Source organism: Myotis yumanensis, unplaced genomic scaffold, assembly GCF_028538775.1.
Source record: "Myotis yumanensis isolate MYYU_CA2020_CCGP unplaced genomic scaffold, mMyoYum1.0.hap1 SCAF_1, whole genome shotgun sequence".
NCBI lineage: Eukaryota > Metazoa > Chordata > Mammalia > Chiroptera > Vespertilionidae > Myotis > Myotis yumanensis.
This window is the reverse complement of record NW_027223752.1, coordinates 177,890,031-177,912,523: the sequence shown is the minus strand read 5'-3', so window position 1 is coordinate 177,912,523 and position 22,493 is coordinate 177,890,031. Positions and strand designations below refer to the sequence as shown.

At 36.0% G+C, this 22,493-nt stretch overlaps 1 protein-coding gene across 3 annotated transcripts in view; it reads left to right on the top strand.

The window, feature by feature from the left end:
* Nucleotides 1-22,493, top strand: part of GRID2 (glutamate ionotropic receptor delta type subunit 2) — a 1,396,175-nt gene that overhangs the window by 673,135 nt on the left and 700,547 nt on the right. For all 3 annotated transcript variants that reach the window (XM_070392701.1, XM_070392704.1, XM_070392700.1), the window contains exon 4: nucleotides 11,530-11,735. In XM_070392701.1, coding sequence (XP_070248802.1) covers nucleotides 11,530-11,735 — 206 coding nt within the window. The remainder of the gene's footprint in view (nucleotides 1-11,529; nucleotides 11,736-22,493) is intronic.

Sequence of the window (22,493 nt, the reverse complement as noted above, 5' to 3'; positions counted from 1 at the left end):
GTTTTCTTCAATCAGATTATATATGATTTTTATAACCATAAATAGCATTCTTATGACCTCTGCTGAAACATAATTTGAAATAATGAATTTTTAAACCCTAAATCTTTCTTTAAGGTGAGAAAAGACTTTTAGTTAGTCCTATCAAAATAATCCTGTAAGATACAGAACAGAAAAGTGATTTTTGGATAAAGGCATTTTCATAACATTGAAATGAGAATTTTACTCTTTAATATAACTGTCCATGCAGAAATCCTTTGTCATCTTGTTTCTAAGTCCTACATGGGCTACATTAGGAAATTAAAATAATACATTTTTATTATTAATGAGGCAAATATTTTTGCAAATGTACTCTAAATTTGTAGTCACATAGAATCATTTACATTCATTTGAAATTCCTCACTTTCTTTCCCTCTGTTTTCCTTTTAGCAAATAAGATGCTCTAAGCTCTGTGTATGACTGGGTCCCCTTAATGCCCATGGATGAAACTCCTCTGTCCTTTGGAGGAGTGAGGAATATCGCTGATAGAAGCAGGGTTTTAGGAATAATAATTTTTAAAAAGCATTTTTCTTTACTTTGATGAAAAACTTGCTTCTGACTTATTATTTAATTTAATAATTTATTAAAATTACTTTGCTTTTATCCTTAAAGTTATCTCCAGTAATACTCTTGTTAGTGAAAGAAAATTTCCCTTTGATTCTTACAATAAATCTTGCTAGTAAAGAACTGGGCAAGAGTCCAAAATAAACATCAATCTATCCAAATACCTTGTACCTTGAAGAGGGTTATGTTTATTTACATATCCATTCATCAGTGTCCTCATTTTAAGTTCAAACATTGGATTTGCACTTGACTTTTATCTTGGTTATCAGGAATTACTTTCATTAATGAATGAATTAAGCATCATCTATGGATGGAATCAGACAGCCTGCTGGAGCCAAATGTTATTGAAGATATATTTTGCTTAGAGAAATATACTTAAAAAAATGATTAAGCTTCTATATCCAGTTAATTAGAGAAATACTTTTTCAAAAACAGTTAATTATGATTAAGGGCACAGTATAAAAGTCTACTTTAAATTCCCTAACAACGAATAATCAAGTCTTTGATTCGTAGTAAATGCATGAAAAGAGAAAAGAAATGTGGACACTTTATTTGAATGGATTGATTCAAGGCATTTTCTAAAAGGCTCTAAAAGAGTTTAGCAAGTGTTGAGCTTTTAAAAATGTGTCATTCAGCAAATGTTCATTGCTTATTTGCTTAGAGCAATGTAAAATATGAGATAAAAAAGTTTTACAGAATATAGTCTTAGCCTTTAAGAAGCTTACAATTAAAAAAAATTAGAGGTAAAATACTTATATGACTCTCTTAATAGAGAAAATAACGTAAGTATTATGAATAATGCAAACTAAACCCTAGTGGTGAGTGATAAAAGAAGTGTCTAACTTCAGCAGCAATAGTCAAAGGCTGTATGGGTGGACTTTGATTTGATTGTTGCCTCTCAAAATCCTACAAGCTTTCACAAAGTATAGCTGATCCAATAGAAAGTCTTGCAGCAATAAAAATATTAAAAATAATATCTCTATATATTTTATTTGCCAGGAATTAGAATAAGTATTTTATATTATATAATTTACTCTCTTCAATATCTACTACCTAAATACCAAGAGCAATTTCCCATTTTCATCATAATGTGCTTTTCAGATATTTTACCTTTCTAAATTTCTTTATCCTTATCTATTCTCATTTTTCAGTATCAGTATATGAACTGATAAATTTACTCATTGCCACATGCACTTAGAGTCTTCGGAGGCAAGACCTGTACAATTTTTAGCAAAATAAAAACACTTATACCTTGCTGTGTTTCCTTATAATTTCTGCAAGTTAAAAATTTTATGCTAACTCTTTATTCTATTACTCATTATGTTGCCCTACCCTTTTAATTCCGCATCATTCTTAATTTGCTTAGCTTTTAACCAAATCTCTGAGAGGAAGTTTGGTCAAGTAGGGGGAATAAGATACTCAGGGAGAGTTATTAAAAGCAGTTGGCAGTAATCTAGGCAGGCTCACTGTCAGAGATGTCTATGCAAGTAATTAATTGAATATACCAGTGAATGGCTAGATTCCAGAATCAGGGAACTGACAATATACAGAAACCAGGAACTTATAGGAGTAGGTGGTCCTTAAAATAGAATCAAAGCAGATAGACTGCTTTAGTGGGAGGATTCTGTTCTGAAAGTATTGATGAGACAAAAGTTGAATTTCAGGACTGGGAGAACTGAATAGAACTGATTTACTAGAGTGAGAAAAGCAGAAAGGTTGAAGTACTCTTTATCAAATGAACTATTTGGGTTCTTTCATTTCCTTTGCCTGAAACAATATTGATCCCAGCCTGATATTGGCATGGATATATTGGTAGGTGCATTTTAATGGATCTAGTTATGGAGACTGGAAGAATAATATGGATAATAATAATGGATCTAAACAGCTTGTTATGGTAATGACATAGAGACATGAACTTGAAAGTAGTGAGATACCCACTTAGATACCCTCATCTCTACTTCAGTTCAACTATTGGCTTTATTCTTAGGCAAGACAGACGGCACTGGTTACTCTCAGCATATCCTTACAGGTTATTATACTAAACAAAGATTCTTCCCCTTCTTTGTCTGTTTATCAAATATAATTTATATGGAAATAGATCCATATATCAAGTCTCAGGCCCTGTTTGGGTCCTATGCTAATCCCTGAACCAAATAATTTGGTTGGGGCATGGCATGCTCTCAGTCACAGCTGAAATGCATGATGGTTCTTTGAGTGAAAGGTAGGCATATAAGGACACATGGGCTTCCCTTACCAATCTGAAGGAAATTTTACTTGGAAGAAAAAATTATTTAACTCAAATTATGAAAAATTAAATTAAAGATTAAATTGAAATGTATTAATTAAGTTAACTTATTTTATATTTTAATTTAATATCAAATTTAATTATATTAAATGTTTAATGTTAAATATTTAAAATTATAAATATATGTCTTTATAATTTAACCTTTACCATTGCCTTTGAAACATAAACTTTTTAAGTTAATTTTGAATTTGTTTATGTGTGTTTGGTCAGCTTAAACTTATTTTATGTACTTAGCCTTTCTGACATTTTCCTTACAGGTTTAGTATAGTATTTTCTCTTTTACAACAAGATTTTTGGTCATATGTAAATCTCTACTCTAATTTGTTAAACTTTGAATTTCTGAAAATCAAAGACCTAAAAGTAAATAAAATAAAGTAGTGTGGCATGGGAATTACTACTGGAGTATAGTAAATAACTACTATATACATATGTAGATAATCAAGTTTCTTCCTTTGTTTGTGTACATAGATAAATATATTGGCTGGATACAGTACTTTGGCACCCATACACATAAACACAAAAGAAGAAACTCAACTTTATGTAATACTAAATGGGTTACTTATTGTCTCCCCTGCATCTAAAAACACTGATTTAATAATATTATATTAAGGGTCAATACATATTTGAGTGATTTGATATACCTAAACACTATCCTTAAGGATTCAGTATGACAACCTTTTCTTATACAGTGGGGCCTTGACTTACGAGTTTAATTCCTTCTGAGACCGAGCTCGTTAAGGAGCTCGTTAACTCAAATTACTCTGTCAACTCAATGCAAAAAATCTGCCAAGAGACAGCTGGTATCTCAAAAAACTCATTAGTCAGGACACTCTTAAGTCAAGGCCCCACTGTAATTAAATTGTCATACAATGGGCCCCTTTGAAATGAATACTGAATGACTATCTTCATGATTGCATTCCTTGGAAACACAAAATATATTCCATGCATTTTGATGTAGGTTTAATGAAGGCCCATGAAATGGACACATTCCTCTTAATTGATTGAAAGTATTTACAATTGCCCTGAAGATATTTTCAACTATCTAATGACTTTATTATTAACTGTCTCTCTAGACCAGTGGTTCTCAACCTTGGCTGCACATTAGAATCACCTGGGAATCTTTTTAAAATCCTGATTTCTGGGCCTCATCCTCCAGAAATTCTGTTTCTTTGTTACTAATGTTGTGGCCCTACCCCATAACAAAGAAACAGAATTTCCGGAGGATGAGGCCCAGAAATCAGGATTTTAAAAAGATTCCCAGGGGTTGAGAACCACTGCTCTAGACAATGTTAAAGCTGTTTAGTACTCATTTGGCCACATTCCAACTTTCAGTTCTCTCATTTACTTCAATGAGCTTCCATAATCATATAATTTATCCAAGCATCTTACTGAACTATTTCCTTTGCATTAGTGCATATTATGTCAAGCAGGTAAAATGATATGTTTGGATTTGTTCATCAGTAAAATGTCCTTTAAAAATATTGATCAGCCCTAGCCAGTTTGGCTCAGTGGATAGAGCGTCGGCTTGCGGACTGAAGGGTCCCAGGTTCAATTCCGGCCAAGGGCAGATGGCCGGGTTGTGGTTCAATTTTCAGTAGGGGGTGTGTAGGAGGCAGCCGATCAATGATTCTCTCATCATTGATGTTTCTATCTTTCTCTTCCTCTCCCTTCCTCTCTGATATCACTAAAGAAATATATATTTAAAATATATATATATTGATCAGCATTATTGTAAAGATAATGCATATATTGAAACACTATGATCTAATGTGAAAGCCAAAAATTCTTACCAAATAGAAAATCTCAGTAATGGACTTCTATTGCTGAACTGTGTCACCTCAAAATCTAATGTTATATTTTATTAGAGGCCCAATGCATGAAAATTCGTGCAAGAGTAGGCCTTCCTTCCTCCAGCTGCCGGCACCCGCTTCCCTCAGGCACCTGGGACCCGGGCTTCCCTCCTCCAGCCACCGGCAAGCACCCAGGACCCGGGCTATTTCCCTTCTCTGGCCGCCTGCAGGCAACTGGGGCTCAGGCCGGCTTCCCTTGGACCACCAGCAGGTACCCAGACCCAGACTGGTTTCCCTCTGGCTTCAGCTTCATCAGGAAGGAGGTCCGGAATGACGTCTGGAAGATGACTGGTCTAATTAGCATATTACCCTTTTATTATTATAGATTATTGTTATTTTCTAAATACACTACAAATGGCAAGGAAATACTCAATAGTCTCAAGTTCCTTTTCAAGTAAGGGTTCTTCTAAACAATTTTTTAAAATCAATGGTTGAAAACCTTATTTTCTCAGGAAAGAAGACATTTACAGAGTATACTTTCCTATTCATATGTTGGGAAAATTTATTCTGCCCAATGATGTATTTTATGTACCCAGCAGTATGACATATTCCTTTCTATCTGAAAGAAAAGTCACAAGATTTTAAATATTAATTTTAAAACTCTGCCTTCTGTCATAATTTCAGAAACATCAAGATTGGCTGAATACAGTACTAAGGTCTTTTGCTCCAAATGAGGTCTTCAAGGCATTAAGGGATCAAAATGATTAAATGTACCTAATCTACTCAAATGAGGAAAAGAGATGAGTAGATGGGAAAAAAATCAAACTTACAAATAATTAATGATGAATCTCTTTCTACCAAATTTAATATCTTAAAGGTGATATTTGAATATAATGATGAGACTGAGAATTACTGTTTGAATGCCATTAAATTTAGTTAAATTGCCACTACAGTTTGGAGAATGTAGTATTGTAAGATTCTGCTATCTGCAGTAGGGTCTATGTTATCAACAGTGGGTATAGACAGCAAGCTCATTGAGGGCAGGGATTGTGTTTGTCTTGCTCAACATTCTCTTCCAAGTACCTCTCACAGTGCTTGGCACATCATAAGCAGAGACTGGATTCCAAAAGGGATCTATTTAGATGCTGACTATTGGCTTGCAATGAATGAATAATATTTCTGGTTCTGAGCTCAGTTCTGAAATGTGTTTATACATTACATTCCAATATCTGCTGCAACTCATCCATTTTTCATATAAAGATTAAATTTAATCTTATATTAGTGATCATAATTGTCATTATTTTATACAATGTAATAAAGAAAATTATTGAGCTTCAATCAGCCACTGCCTCTTGGAGAGTTGTCATGGAAGTGGTCTAAAAAGGTTAGTTAATATGTCAGAGAAATTGATGATTGCGAGAATATAAAGGTGTGAGGATGTTACCAAGACCAACTTTTAGTCTTTATCAAGATTCTCTTGTGTTTTCTGTATTTTATATAGAAAAAGATAGTAAAAGAAAATTAAGGGAAAATTGGACTTTTGACTGGGTTAATAAAGTCTTGATAATGAAAATATACATTGCTTAGAAATTCACAGTTTACAAACTGCTTTGATATATTGCACATCTTATTTTCTTTCATCAGAACAACCCTGGTAATTAAGCTGAATAATTTTCCTTTTGCACTGATAAGGTGTGATTAGTTGCTACTATCCTATGCTTTCATTCCTTTGTTCCATTTCTTTTATTGACATTAATCACATTAAAACATAATTACCTTTTTCAGTTGTCATCCCCTCCATAGAGTAGACTAAATAGTAACTGAAAACAAAAGTTATTGGGAAAGGTATTAATATATTTATGTTTCTTAATGTTTTTATAAAAACGTTTCCTATTTAATTTTTTACCAGATAATCCTATATTTTTTTTCCTTTTTTTCTAATTAAATTGGGGTAACATTGGTTACTAATATTATATGTTTCAGTTCTAGAGTCCCATCTTCAAAGCCAGCAACATTGTCTCTCTCTGAAATTTCCCCAAAGTCAACTAATTCTTCAGTAGTCAGATCTCCAGGGGTGGGCAAACTTTTTGACTCGAGGGCCACAATGCATTCTTAAACTGGACCGGAGGGCCGGAACAAAAGCATGGATGGAGTGTTTGTGTGAACTAATATAAATTCAAAGTAAACATCATTACATAAAAGGGTACGGTCTTTTTTTTTTTTTAGTTTTATTCATTTCAAACAGGCCGGATCCGGCCCGCGGGCCATAGTTTGCCCACGGCTGCCTTAGACTCTCCTCTTCTGCTTCCTTCTTCCAATTTTAAAGACCCTGTGATTACACTAGACCCGTGGTCAGCAAACCATGCTTGCGAGCCACATGTGGCTCTTTGGCCCCTTGAGTGTGGCTCTTCCACAAAATACCACGTGTGGGCATGCACATACAGTGCGACTGAAACTTCGTGGCCCATGCGCAGAAGTCGGCATTTTGTGGAAGAGCCACACAGAAGGGGCCAAAGAGCCGCATGTGGCTCACAAGCCGCGATTTGCCAAGCCTCAGTTTGCTGACCACTGCACTAGACCCATCCAAATAATACAAACTCTCACCCCATCTTAAGCTCACATGAGAAAGAGTTTTAATGTGATCTGGAGCATTAATTCCACTTTGCTAGGTAACCTAGCTTATTCTCAGATTCCAGGGATTAAGACTTGGGCATCTTTGGCAGGTCATTATTCTGGTGCCACAGTTCCTTTATAGTGCACAGAGAAAAGTCCTCTTGGTTTTTCCCCTGGTTTTATTTTTAATAACTTAGTTAATGAACCTTCCTTCCACTACTTGTTATACAACTATCTGGTCAATAGAATTAGTAATGGCTGGGAACTACTGACCTGAAACTACTATTTAATTTTCTGCTATCCATAAACAGCACTTAGTCACACCCACAGGCCTGTAAGCTCCTTGAGGTCAGACACCACGTATTGTCTTTTTTATTTCTGTAACCTTTATTTTCATTTCCTGCTAACTAATAGGCATACAGATAATGTAGTTAAATAATTGCAATGGTTGATTATATTCATCAATTAACAAAACCAAAGGCCCATGCTCTTTTAATGATGATTTTCCACAGAGCAGCTAATAGGTTCAGATTCTTCTCACATCAGACGTACCAGTTGCCACATATCATGGGTGTTTGATGTTGTTCTCAAAGAAGCAAAGCTATTATTATTTAACTCCTGCATTCCAATGTTTTAGACATTATGCTTGCTATTTTGGGTAGCTAGCCATCCTTCAATTTCAGGCAATTCTCTCCTAATGGACGGGGGAGGTTACTCTTAACAAGTAGTTATGTACTATTATTAATAACTGGAGGCCCAGTGCATGAAAATTTGTGCACTTGGGGGGGGTGGGAGCCCTCAGCCTGGCCTGTGTCCTCTAGCAGGGGGGATTGGGCCTAATTTGGCAGTCAGACATCCCTTTGGGAGCCCTCGTGGGATGTCCGACTAACGGCTTGGGCCCTCTTCCCGGGGAGAGTGGGCCTAAGCTGTTAGTTGAACATCCTTAGCGCTGCTGTGGAGGTGGGAGAGGTTCCCGCCACCGCTGCTGCACTGGTCAGCCATGAGCTGTCTTCTGGCTAAGCGGAGCTCCCCCTGTGGAAATGCACTGACCACCAGGGGGCAGCTCGTGCGTTGAGTGTCTGCCCCCTGGTGGTCAGTGTGCATCATAGCCACCAGTTGTTCTGCTGTTGGGGTCAATTTTCATATTACCCTTTTATTATATAGGATAATAGCAACTGCCATGTGATTGATAGGCATACACACACACATGCTCATGCCCTCACTAATCTAATCTTATAAGACATCTATGAAATAAATATTTCTTTATTTAGAGATCAGAAATATTTTATGGTGATTGCCAGGGGTTGGAGGGTGAATGGAGTTTGAGGAGGGCCTAGGGGGGAATAAATGGTGATAGGGACTTGACTTGGGTGGTGAACACACAATACCGTATACAGATGATGTGTTGTAGAATTGTGCACCTGAAAATTGTATATTTTTAAATCTCTGTCAGCCCAATAAACTAACAAGAAGGACAAAAAAAAGAGATTTAAAAAAACTTTTCAGAATCACATGTATTAGGCAATGATAACCATGATTCCAGAATAAGGAAGCAGAGGGATACTAAGAATATTTTATCACATCACTTTTCTGGCCCAATAACTATTCATATAAAACTTATCTTCTATTGAAAAATAAAAGCTAAATTCTGTCAGAATGTTTTAAAATCAAGGGGATATCATTTACAAACTCTATTTGAATCAGACTATCTTAACAAGTCACTCGCAGACTTACACTGCTTTTCATACTGAACACACAGCCTGTCATCCACTTAGAACCTCTACTTAAATTTTTCAATAGATAAAAACCATATTTAGAATAAAAGCAAGACCTCTCTGTGTCTCACCAGGGTCCACATAATGTGACCCACACTCTAGAAGGAGCTCCACCTACCTCTGCCCTCCTTACTGACTGGGCTACACCACACTGGAATCCTTCAACTTCAAACACTAGCTCTTTGCTGCCCACGGGCATGTTCTCCATGCTGTTGTCTTCACTTCCTATCTCTCTGTCTAGGTAATGTCTTCTCATCCTTTAGAGCAGTTTAAAAACCAGTTTTCCAGAGCAACTTCCCTTGAATATTCTAACTAAAATAGATCCCCCTCCTCGTCCTGGCATTATCTCCCAGGATACCCTTTCTGTTTCCTTCAAGCACGGATGTGGTTTGTATGTATTTGTTGTTTACTTGTTTATTGTCTGTCTCAGTGTGGAGAAGGGTATTCACTGTTGTACTCCTTGTATACAACATCCTGTCCCGTATTCAATTAATATTTTTGGAGCATCAAAGTTAAGATATGAAGTTGCATTGATATATTATTTCTGTGAACAGAGCATTTCCTAGAGCATGCAGATCTGGAGCCTATGCTCTGGTCACACAGTGTTTTCTTAGCATCTCTACTTCTTTCAATGTATTTTTAATTTTGTTATATATTTACTTATTTTTTAATTTATCTTTACTGTTAAACGTATTACAGATGTCCCCCTTTCACATTTAGATTCACATAGAAGTGATTCAAACTAAAAAAATGAAACGAAACAACAACTTAAAATTCAAAATCAAAGATCTGCTAGACATGTATTTTAAAGGCATATTGGTTCTGGGCTTTATTTTTATTTTTTTATAAGATTTCTAAGTGATTCTGATTCACACCAACATTTGAGAACGTCTCCTTTAGTGTGCATAGTCCTGTTACATGTCTACCACATGTGTGAAATTGCATCAGATCTAACCCTTTGTCTAATCCACTCCTGAGTATCTTACCCCCTTAGGTACTTTCAGACTTGGATATTTAATGAGTACATAATACATTTATTATCCCCACTCTTTTATCTCTTGTTCTGCTCTAGATGAGGCTTTGTTCTTTTAAGCTGCTATGATTCTGCCATCCTGGGTTTATAATATAATTAGGAATAAGGAATGTAAGGTAACATTTATATAGTTATCTATTCTATATCAGCAATTATTTTAAAATAAAACTAATAAGGAGGTAAAATTTTAAAATTAATTTGTAACCTTGTAAGTATAAATTTTGTTATGAGTAAATGTCAATTTCAAAGTTTGTGACTATTTGTTGTCTTGCTCTATAGGTTTATATATTGCTTTTAATTGTTAATGTCTTAAAAAACACATGAACTAATTCTTTCCCTTGAGAGACAAATTTTGCATGCATGCAATCGTGTACAATTAAGAATTTTTATATAGTCCATTGACAATGCCACAACCCCATTTACTTCTTATCCTTAACTAGTTTTCTCCTTTAAAACATTGTATGGCATGAACATATGCAGAAAACATGTAGTTTATTATATAGTAAAAACAAATCTGCTATATTAAGTTTATATTCTAACATATATTTTCCAATTATACTTATCAATGTTCAAATCCCTTCTATAAACAGTCAATGTGGTGCTAGGAAGAAATATTGGTAGCAGTTCAGACATTTATTGATACTTGAATATACATCCAGGAATAAATCTATAAACACTTTATTTAGACTTGACTTTATCCTCTTTATTTAAAAGTAAATTGTACATAATTTTTTTCTGATAACCTTTCAGAACTTATTTTTTCCTTAACGGGTGTGTGAATATTAAGTTAAATTTTGTTTTATATACAAAGTATAATCCTTATACTCCTGATAAGAAAACTGTCTCCTACCCTGTTTGCCAAATTTGAGCTAAGGAGGTGGTTCTCATAAAATAGACAAAAATGAAGCTATTTTATTTGTGGTCTAAGTGACCTGCGACACTTTGAAGATAACCCCTCAAAACTCTCTTTCCATTTAGATCGTAAATGTCAAGTTTAGTGATATGGTTGCCTTATTTTAATAAATATTAGCAATCTTGATTCAGATTCATTCATCAATGCTATTCATGTTTTACCTGAGGGAAAAATCACAAGTGTACTTTCCTTATCTGACAACTGCGTTAGGGAAGTGAGAGGATCCTAGCCTAACATTTTCCTCAGGTGAGATAGTTTAGAATGTCCAGTGAAGAAAAAGAAACTCACTTTAAAAATAATAATCTCCACATTTGTTACTTAAACACAGTAAATCATGCTAAATCTTAAGCATATTTGAGAGTTTCACCTGCTACTCAGTTAATAGTTTTAGACAGCCAGCCTTCCATGTTGAACAGTAAACTACTCTGCTGTAAATGAAACAGTTCTTGTTTCCCTTCTGTGCTCCAGTTCACACTGTGATGGGATTTTGATGTTCCTAGATATCCGTGGAATACAGGAGTTTCTGGACAGAGTATCTCAGCAGGGGATGGATGTTGCACTTCAAAAGGTAGAAAACAACATCAATAAAATGATCACCACTCTCTTTGATACCATGAGAATCGAGGAACTGAATCGCTATCGAGACACTCTTAGGAGAGCCATCCTCATTATGAATCCCGCCACAGCCAAATCCTTCATTACTGAGGTAAGAAAACTCGTCAGGGGGTGGGGGCAGGGTGTTAAAATTAAATGCATTGGAATAGATCCCACAGAGAAGTTGAAAGTTAAGAACAGCGAGAGGGAATTAAGCACACAACTCTCATCAGCACTAATGGAGGTTAGCACAGTGAATTCCCAGCTCATTGCATTTACCCGGTACTGTCCAGTTAATTGCTGAGAATGTTTGCATTTATATGTATATATATTTAGGCACAGAGCCAGGATGATTTTAAAAAATCTGATGGGGGTATAAAAGTGCCATTGACCCGAATGAATCTAATAAATTCAAGAATGAATTCAAAAGTGCAAAGTTCTCTAACTAACCCTTAAATTCATTTGCAAGTTTAAATTTTATTTCTGAGAAAAGATTTACTTGAATCAGGTTTTTGGTGCCTGGCCATGATTACTTTTACAAAAACATATAGCAAATTTACCTCTGCTCTGTGAACTCTGTGCTAAGACAAATAATTAACACTGTCTGAAACTGCAAAGTAATGACCACTATACACTTTATGATGCTGCATCCTCAAAAATTTTATTGCATCTGTTCATTTGGCTGGAAGCTTAGAAACTTTTTCAAAATACAATTAAGGCTTTTTATTGATTGATGTAACATCTCTGTGTTCTAAAATGCTTGCTATTGCCTTGCAAAGGATTATTGTCAAGTCATTTTTGCCTTGCTTCAAGTTTTTGGTTTTATATAGTGCTAGATAGGGCCACGACATTACATACTCTCAGATGGCTTTTATTATTAGTGTTTTTTGTTTGGGTGACATTATTTGAGTAATACTTTTTCTCACTTCTCTATTATGCTTTCTTTAATTCCCAAAGCACTGGTATAAATCCTCCAAATTAAGAATGCATTAGAAGTTCTATGACACTCTATATAATTAGTATCAAGGAACTGAAGCAGAATATAAATCACTAAGAAGAATAAAACTTTTTGGAAAATATCAATACTGTCTTTTTTAATTTTAATAGAGAAATTCGTTGTGCAGCTTAAGGATAAATACAGAACTTGAAGCTTTTTCTAGTCTTGCATATTGAACAACTAGACTTTTCCACAATAGAAAGAATATTTCCCATTTGACAGGAGTTGGTTCTTTCCTTTAAACACAAAGTCTGCTATAAGTTTGAAGAGAAATACACAACAACATGTAATATAACTTGGAATCTTAAAATTAAATAAATCAGGTTGAAGCTTCTGTGGTCATTTTTGGCTGGGGCGATCAGAGAGGGCTTCTTTAAGAAGGCACATTTGAACTGGACTTACTTAGTGTCTGGAGTAGAAATTCATAAAAGAAATGTGGGATGTAATAAATACCAGTCTATCTCAGCCACTTTCTGGTGATGTTGTATTGGCAAATTACTTAACATTTCTGAGCCTCACTTTTGTCATCAGTAAAATGGGAATAATATATTGACTTAAATATATTAATGTGGATTAATGAGATATCCTAAGATATGCTCTAGAAAAGAGGGGATGGAGCCTTTTACATAGGGGAGGCAAGTAGATAGAGATGAGGCAACTTATGAGGAAGAGCAGACCTGGGGAGAAGGTGAAGAAGTCTATGTTGGCCATGTTGAATGTGTTATTTAATCCTCAGAGTTTTCCCTCATGTTCAAGTAAATATATATGCAGTAAATATTTGGATACATGATTCAAATGCTGAAGAGAGCTCAGGTCCTAAGACAGACATATATATTTATAGCACTGCAGTGTGTAAAGAAACAGTAGGTTAGATAAGGGGAAGGGCACAACTGAAGACCAAGCACAGGCAGGGAAATAAGATCTAGCAGAGGAAACCAAGAAAAACCTAAGCAGTAGGGGGAAAGCAAAGTAGAAAAAAGTGCGAAAGAAAAATGTTGTACAAAGCAAAGGAGAAAATAATATCAATGTGATATTGCTGACGAATTGTCCAGTAAAATAAGGGCTGAAAGTGTATTAGATGAAAAACCCAGAAGTCTAGTTATTTAGCAATAACAAGTTCATTTGTGAGTTAGAAAAGAAGACAGATTTCTGTGTTGAGTGGTGGATGTGTGGTGACAAAAGGAAAACAGTGAACATTAACCAAAAAGTACGATGAAAATAGCCAGAAAGAGCTGGGAAAATAGAAAAGTCTACAGATGAGATTTCTCAGCATAGAGTGCCTTTAAACGCTTGCATGTGGAAGAAATCTCTGAAGGGGAATTTATAAAGAATAAACTAGAAAGAGCTATAAATGATATCTCAGGGAAGCTCTACTAATTTTGTGAAGTGTAAAAAACTATGCAGGGAAGGGGTAAATGATAGTCTAAAAGGTAGGGGGAGCCTGGCCAGTGTGGGTCAGTGGTTGAGTGTTGACCTATGAAGTAGGAGGTCACCGTTCGATTCCTGGTGTGGGGCACATGCCCTGATTGCAGGCTCTATCGCCAGCAGGGGTTGTGCAGAAGGCAGCTGATCACTGATTCTCTGTTATCATTGATATTTCCATCTCTTTCTCCCTCTCCCTTTCTTTCTGAAACCAATAAAAAATATTTTTAATAAATTTTAAAGTTGGGGGGGACCCAGATAATGATATGTCATTGGTTTGAATTAAGTAGAACAAAGTGTAGTGTAGCTATTAGAGTTAAGCATTTTAGAATGGAAACTCAAAAACAGATATTTGTATTGCGGAGCCAAAGATTCCTAAGAATGGTAGAGAATAGAGAGAGATTGCAAAGGGTCATGGAGGGAGTTAACAGAATTTGATATGTTGACTACTTGAGAAGTTTGGTGATAAAAGTAAAAATAAATTATAGATAATGTTTTTAAAGTTCAATATTAGAAACAGAAAAAGTTGATTCATTTTTGGGAGAAAAAAACTGAAGCTCTTTTGCACAGGTCTTAATAAGGCAACCAGAGAGGGATTAATTGATGAGGCTGGAACCCAGAATGTTAGACCTCATGAAGCTCTATCAGAGAAGGGCTGCCCATGACCAATAACCAAAAATTGCTGTTTAAAGATTGATAAAATGAGTCCAGACTTTATTCAAGTAATTGTATTGGAACATCTTTGTATTATTGATAATTTCAAATAATATGATCTTGACTTGTATTGTGACCACGGCCCTCTATCCTTGATTCTGAACGTTGATTCTTATAATAACCTATTTCTATCTTTGTTCTCAAACACATGAAATCCATGTTTGTGGTTTTCCTGAGAGATTCCTCCCCCTTCCTCTATCCAGCCACCATTTTTCCCCACTCACTAGTCTTTCACAATCACTGATTTTATGTGTCCAAACTGTGGACTAAGTTTATTCTACAGACTTGAGCAGTGAAGTAGGAATGCCAGAAAGAATGTGAACCCACTGCCTTCCTCATCTTAAGCTGGCTATACTATCCTCTGACATATATAGTGGTTCCTGTTTCTCAATTAGCTGTTCTCAAACTCACCTCATGCCTTCTAGAAGCATTTCGCCATGTAGGGAATAGGTTGACCCCTTCAGTACTACCAAAATTCATTCAAAAAGCAAGCACCATGGAGCTCAAAAGGCAGGCATCACCTAAAGATTGAGCAAATGGGACATTGCCATTCAATTGGAGGTAGTACTAGATTTTGTATGTGTTAGTGTGTGGTCCTTGCTCTAGGATGATAATGCCAAGAATAGTTGCTTCATTTTACCCCAGAAAGTCCACTTTGGTCTTCCAAAGAGAATTCTACTTTTTTTTTGCATAAGTATGAATATCAGCTTTCAGGGACATGATTTATGAGACTGTGTGAGAAGGACCTGTGAAAATCAACAAACACTTAAGAGTTGATCCATCTTATTTACTGATTCTGTATTTGTAAATTCACATACCACTTAAAATTTATTTGTAACTGTAAACTCAACACTGGAGATGCTTTCATGATCATTCACAGAAATGTGCAGAACTGGAAAATTTGAGTTACCAACAGCCCATACTCCCTGATAAGATCAAATCTATCCTCTGCATTCTTATTTCAGCTCTCATATTGTAAATTTATCCTTTTTGCAGCCTATGTAGTGTCCTTTTGCATTTTTTGTGCCTTTTGTAGGTGATTTCACTGTGTGAAATGGCCTCCAAGTGTACTGCTGAAGTGCCATCCGTCTTCCGATACACAAGCAGGCTGTGATGCCTCTTACTGAGAAAGTACCTGTGCTAGATAAGGTTCATTTGGGCCTGAGTTTAGTGTCCTTGACCATGAGTTCAATGTTAATGACTCAAGATGCTATTATTTGAATGTTTGCATCCCCTGCAAATCCATATGTTGAAATCTTTTGCTTAATGTGATAGTATCAGGAGGTGGGGCCTTTGTGGGTGCTTAAAGCATGAGGGTGAAGTCTTCATAAATAAGATTAGTGCTATTCTAAAAATAAAGAGATTCCATAGAGCCCCCTAGTCCCTCCCCTCCCACCAAGTAAAAATATAAGAAGTGTGCAACCTGAGGGCCCTGTTGACACCTTGATTTTGGACTTCTAGCCTTTAGAACTGTGGTAAATTATTTTTTGTTGTTTTAAACTACCCAATCTGTAGCATTTTATTATAGCAGCCAGAGGAATTGAAACACAACTTCTCTCTCTCTCTCTCTCTCTCTCTCTCTCTCTCTCTCTCTCTCTCTCTCTCTTTCTCTCTCTCTCTCTCTCTCTCTCTCTCTCTCTCTCTCTCTCTCTCTCTCCAAAGAAACCAAACCCTGTGCTTTCCTTAGAAGCTATGGCTCAGTATTTACTACTTCAGTATGCATGATGAATTTATAGAATATAACTACTGAGAATGACAAGAATTGACAAATTGATTGTACTCCCCTACTTTTCAGCTCCTGATCTCACTTCTGCCCTCTATTTGTCTTGGTGTTTGCAAGTATCAAAATGTCAGCAGGATAGAAGGCTCTTTGCTCTGCCCCTTACAATGATATCTAGTCTAAGGCTCCTTCTACCTTCTTCATCAGATACCACTGCTTCAACTTATTTTTTTTCTTTCAGTAATTTATTTTAAAACACTTCTCTTATAGCCTTTACCTTTGTTCCTCATGATTATTGGTTTACTCAGTCCATTGTATTCTGTTGGGGTTTTGGGTTGCTCCCTTTAACCTTCTTGAGTCGGAAGTTCCAGAATGTTCTTTCAGATTTTTAGAGATTTAAACTAAACAAGCATAAAGTACTTTTAAGAACCACTGCTGCAATTTTTAGGAAATAATATATTGAATCCTGTCATTTTAGATTTGGAAAGTATATCGTGTAACATTTTGTTCAAATTTACAGTTATAAAAATTAAAGGTGTCTCTAGATCTAATCAGTAGTGCTCTCTAACTTCCTGTGGCATTGTTCTACTCCTTTGCAGCAAATGCTGACAGTGGATGGTAGGGGCTACTCACAGTGTGAAGCTGGTAAAGTAAGTTGTCAGCAGGTCAAAGGGGGTACATCACTGTTGGTTCCTAAGAGAAGTATTTATAGAAATTACTGAGATTATATGATGGGTAGAAAGGCAAGTGAAGCTAGAAAGAAACTGATGGATTGGGATAATAGGAAAGATAGAGGAACTAAAGGTTATGAGGAGGGCAGTGACAGTCAGGTTCAGTAAGCATCTGAGAGAGGAAGAGATGGTGGGAGAAATTGTGGTCAAAAAGGGGGAATAGTGAAATTTCCACCTTTACTGCTTCCTATAATTTGTAAGTTGGCATGGAAAGTTGTTGAAATATTCAAGGGATGTATTAACTTAAAAGTCAAAAGTTTAAGGTTTAAAAACAAAATTACTCACTTAGCATTGTCATTTAATTTCTAAGGGGCAAAATGGGCATATCAATTCTGTTTCTATCTTTTTTTCTGTCCCTGGAGCAATTATGTGGCATTGAGTTAATTATGCTCCCTTTGAAGTCTTAGAAATTTAATACATGTCTATAGAGAGTGCTCCACCTCTCATTCAAGAGTTTCAAAGCTTTAAGAAAAACAGTGCAGTTTTGTGCAGCTGAGTAAATCAACTGCTGTTATATTGGTAGAAAATTGTTAACACAGTGCACCTATAAGTGTCCTTGAAATGAATATGGTGAAACAGGGGTGCTCACATGGTTTGATTTAAATATACATTGGGATGGCATTTTGAAAAACAGTAATTTTTTACATAGGAAAAATGTTTTGGATTCTATGTAAGTTATACCATTTTCAGAAAGGATACAAATATTGTATATAAATTGGTCACAGCTTTTAGTTTGCAGGTTTGAAATGAGAAAACCAATTATTTAAAAACAGGAGGTTTATTACTCAGATAATAATGAATATCATTTTCCATTTGCATTTTTTTAAGTTTTCAGAAAGGAATCTTACTGTTACATCAAAGTCTGGTTCTGCAATAAGAAAAGCATATTAATTCTTATTCCTTAAACACACTGTATGCAATAACAGAGAACTTCAATCTTGTCAAACAACAAAAAGGCATAGTTACTTACCTCGAATTGTAAGCAGCTTGACAGAAATAAGCCTTTAGGAAGGAATATGAAACAAGTGACAGTATCTTGTCTCCATGGATGAAGAAAGATTCCTTGTCATCAAAAGGGTACCTTGAGTATTCAAGTTACTGTGATGGGTATTTAATAGCTACTTAAGTAACTCAATTGTTACCAAAAAGGACTTATTTGGAGACATTATTCAATGCACAGTTTTTAATACGAGGCCAGCATAATGATAGTTTAACAAGAAATATATAACAATATTTTCCCCACAATGTAGCCATTGCACGAAGGTTTCTCTAATAATAGCACGTTTATAAATGACTGCTATGCATTTCTAAAGTAAAATTTTTATTGGAAAATGATATACATAAGAATAGTGCATTTATTATGGGTACAACTCAACTAATTTCCACGCAGATGTAGGAAAAAAGTCATTCATTTTTTTTTGCTCCAAAGCATTTTATTGTATGATAAGCCACAGTTTCTATAACTTATGTTGACTGTTTTTCCAGTTTTGCCTATTACAAATAGTGGTTCTATGCACATCTCTTTTTGTATGTATGTGTTTTGGTTGAGTGGATACCTATGAATGAAATTTCTATCTCAAGAGTTATGCATAAGATATGCTATTTATTAATGCTAACTAATAGCCAGTTTTCAAAACTGTTGATACTAATTTTGTTTCCTATTAGTAGCAACTGGAAATATTTCAATTTTCTAATATCTCACCAATACTTATTATTTTTCATCTTCATTTTATTTATACCTGTAGGTATGTATTAAATTCATATTTTGTTCTCAGTTTGCATTTTTGTGATAAATTATTTTGTGTATGTATTAATTTTTTTATATTTTCTTTTATGGAGTGCCTAGTCAAGTCATTTTTCTTTTTTTCGTGTTTTGTATGAGTTCTATATATATTAATGGTAAGAGTCAATTGCAAAATGAATCTATTTTAAATACCTTCTCCCATTGTTGTTTCATTCTATAAGTAGTGGATTTTGATGAACATAAATTCCTATTTATAAGGTAGTCCAAGTTATTAATATGTTTTCTTTATAGTTAGAACCTTTTGTGTGTTTTTAAAAGAAAGCTTCCTCTTCCAAGATCATGAAACATACGCAATGTCTTTTCCAAAATTTTTAATTTTTATTTTTAACTAGAGGCCCGGTGCAGGAATTTGTGCACAGGTGGGGTCCCTCAGGGTGGCCTGAGGGGATCGGGCCAAAACCCACAGTCCAACGCCACCTGCAGCTCCTACCTGCCGCTCCCGCTCATCCTGGCCCCACTGTGCCTGCCGCAGGCTCGTGCCCAATCAGTCCAGATCCGGAGAGGCTCACGCTGCTGCAGCAGCTCTCACCAGCTTTGAGCCCTGCGTCTGGTGCCCTCCCAAGGGGAGTGGCCTGTGGGATTGGGCCGAAACCATCTGTAGGACATCCCCTGAGGGGTTCCGGATTGTGAGAGGGTGCAGGCCAGGCCGAGGGAGACCACCAGTACACAATCAGGGCTGGAAAGGGACCACAGGCGGGCTCCAGGGCGTGTCCAGCCCATCTCCCTCAGTCCCGATGGGCCAGACCCCAGCAGCAAGCTAACCTACAGGTTGGAGCGTCTGTCCCCTGGTGGTCAGTGCATGACATAGTGAGCGGTTGAGTGGCCTTAGCATATTATTAGCATATTATGCTTTAATTGGTTGAACAATTGACCTGTCACTGGACAACCGGACACTTAGCATAGTAGGCTTTTATTATATAGGATATGTTGTCTGATGTTCTTTTCTTTTTTAAAAAATATATTTTACTGATTTTTTACAGAGAGGAAGGGAGAGGGATAGAGAGTTAGAAACATCGATGAAAGAGAAACATTGATCAGCTACCTCCTGCACACCTCCCACTGGGGATGTGCCTGCAACCAAGGTACGTGCCCTTGACGGGAATTGAACCTGGAACCTTTCAGTCCACAGGCCGACGCTCTATCCACTGAGCCAAACCAGTTAGGGCTGCTGTTCATTTCAACACAGGATCAGTGTTTTTTTACATGGAATGTATAATGTTAAAAGTTTCTACCACCATGAATAAAATGGTAGGTAGATTTGAAAGTATAGGACCATTCGTTACTCCTGTACAGCCTCTTGTATCTATGTTGCATTTTTTTTTTCTCTCTAACATGAGCACATGATTTTGGAGAGAATGAAAGACTATGATTTCACTGAAATAAAAATATTTCTATGATCCCATGGTAACAAAAGTTAATGGTGCTGGATTCTATAATAAAAATTGTAACTCTTTCTAGGGGCCTAATAATATGGATCATCAAGTAGGAGCTAAGAACCACTTACTCAAAAATTTAACTGCTTTATATGGATACTAGAGGCCTGCTGCATGAATTCGCGCACGGGTGGTGTCCAGCTGGCCCAGCCCAATCGGGGCCGATTGGGCTGGGCCAGCCAGGGGGAGGGGCCGCAGATAGTTGGCAGGCCAGCCCTGCCCCCTGGTCGAACTCCCAGTTGAACTCCAGGTCGAGGGGACAATATTCATATTAGCCTTTTATTATATAGGATGCTTTTTACAATAGCATGGAATTCTATGAGAAAAAATAATTTTAATTTAACTGCACTTGAAAAAAAATCTTTAACAGTCAACATTCATTCCTGACTCACTTGACATTTTCTTATGTCACAGTTATCAATTATTGAACTGCTTTTGAATCTGAGTTTTTGTTTTCCTTTAGTATTGTATTGAATTTGAAAGGCAGCTCTGTTAATAGCCAACCCAGAGCTTTGGAAATTTTTACAAATGAGAAAGTCTCAAATTTATTTTACTTTCCTCTTGATCAAAATCATGTATGACAGCTATTGCCTCTGGTAATGAGGCCTGAAAAAGCATCAGGCTATTCTTTTCTTTTTTTAAATTAAATTTATTGGGGTGACATTGGTAAATATGATCTTATAGATTTCAGATGTGGGTTTCTATGTTACAAGATCTCTCTATTGTACTGTGTGCCCACCACCCAAAGTCAAATCTTCTCTAGTCACCATATATTAGGATCCCCTTCACCCCAACCCCCTTCCCTCTGGCAACTACCACATGCTATTTGTGTTCAGGAGTTTCTGTTTTATATCTCAGATATGAGTGCAATCATATAGTTCATAGCCTTTTCTGACTGACTTATTTTACTTAGCATAATATTCTCAAGGTCCATCCATGTTGTTGTGGATGGTGCTATTTCATCCTTTCTTATGTCTGAGTAGTATTCCATTGTGTACCACATCTTCTTTATCCAGTCCTCTATCAAAGGACACTTTGATTGTTTCCATGTCTCACCACCATGACTAATGTTGCAATGAACCTAGGGGTGCACATATCTTTGTGAATACATTTTTAAGTTTTTTTGGTATATACCCAGGACAGAGATTGCTGGGTTGTATGGTAGCTCTATTCCTATTTTTTTGAGGAATTGCCAGACTGTTTTTCATTGTGATTGTGCCAGTCTATATTCCCACCATTTTTTCAACAACCTCTCCAACACTTGTTATTGCTTGTCTTGTTAATAATAGCCACTCTAACAGATGTAAGGTGGTGCTGGGGAAACTGGAAAGCCATATACAAAAGAATGAAATGATCACAGGCTTTGTTTTTCTGATTGGAACTCTATTGAGCTCTCAGAAAGTTCTCCTGAAGAAGGGTATGAGACAGATAATTAGGTTCCAATGAGTTTAAACTTCCAAATAAGACAGATTCAACTCACCTCTCTCCTCTGACCACCGATTTGGGATACTGATGTTGTTGGACAGTTTGCTTCTAACTAATTCTAATAGTCTAAAGTTCATTTAACAGTTTTTGCCTTTGCAGTATCTAATTTGCTATTTTTTTTCTATTAGGTTTTTGAATGGGTTCAACATTTTCATTCTATTCATTGATTAAAACAAAGTTAAATAAGAAAATACCCAAACAAAAGTGAGAATTGTACTCTTATTTGAAATATGAAATCACAATTGCTTTAACCTTCAAGACAAGAGAATTGAAGTCCTTCTCTAATTCATTATTCATTTATTCATTCATTCAGACAGCATGTTTAAAGCTATTTTGTGCAAGGCAATGTGGAAAGTGTTGCTAGGAATACAATCATGAATGATACATGGTTTTAGCCCCCAAGGAATATGCAGACTAATAAGGAAAGGTTGTAAACATAAAATTCAAAATAATAAAACCAGAAGAAAGGAAACAGTTAAGTTATTCTCCTCAACTTCCAAAGGGAAATTGAAAATAAAGACATCATAGTTGCTACCTAAATTTAATCAAATAAAGTGTGTAGAT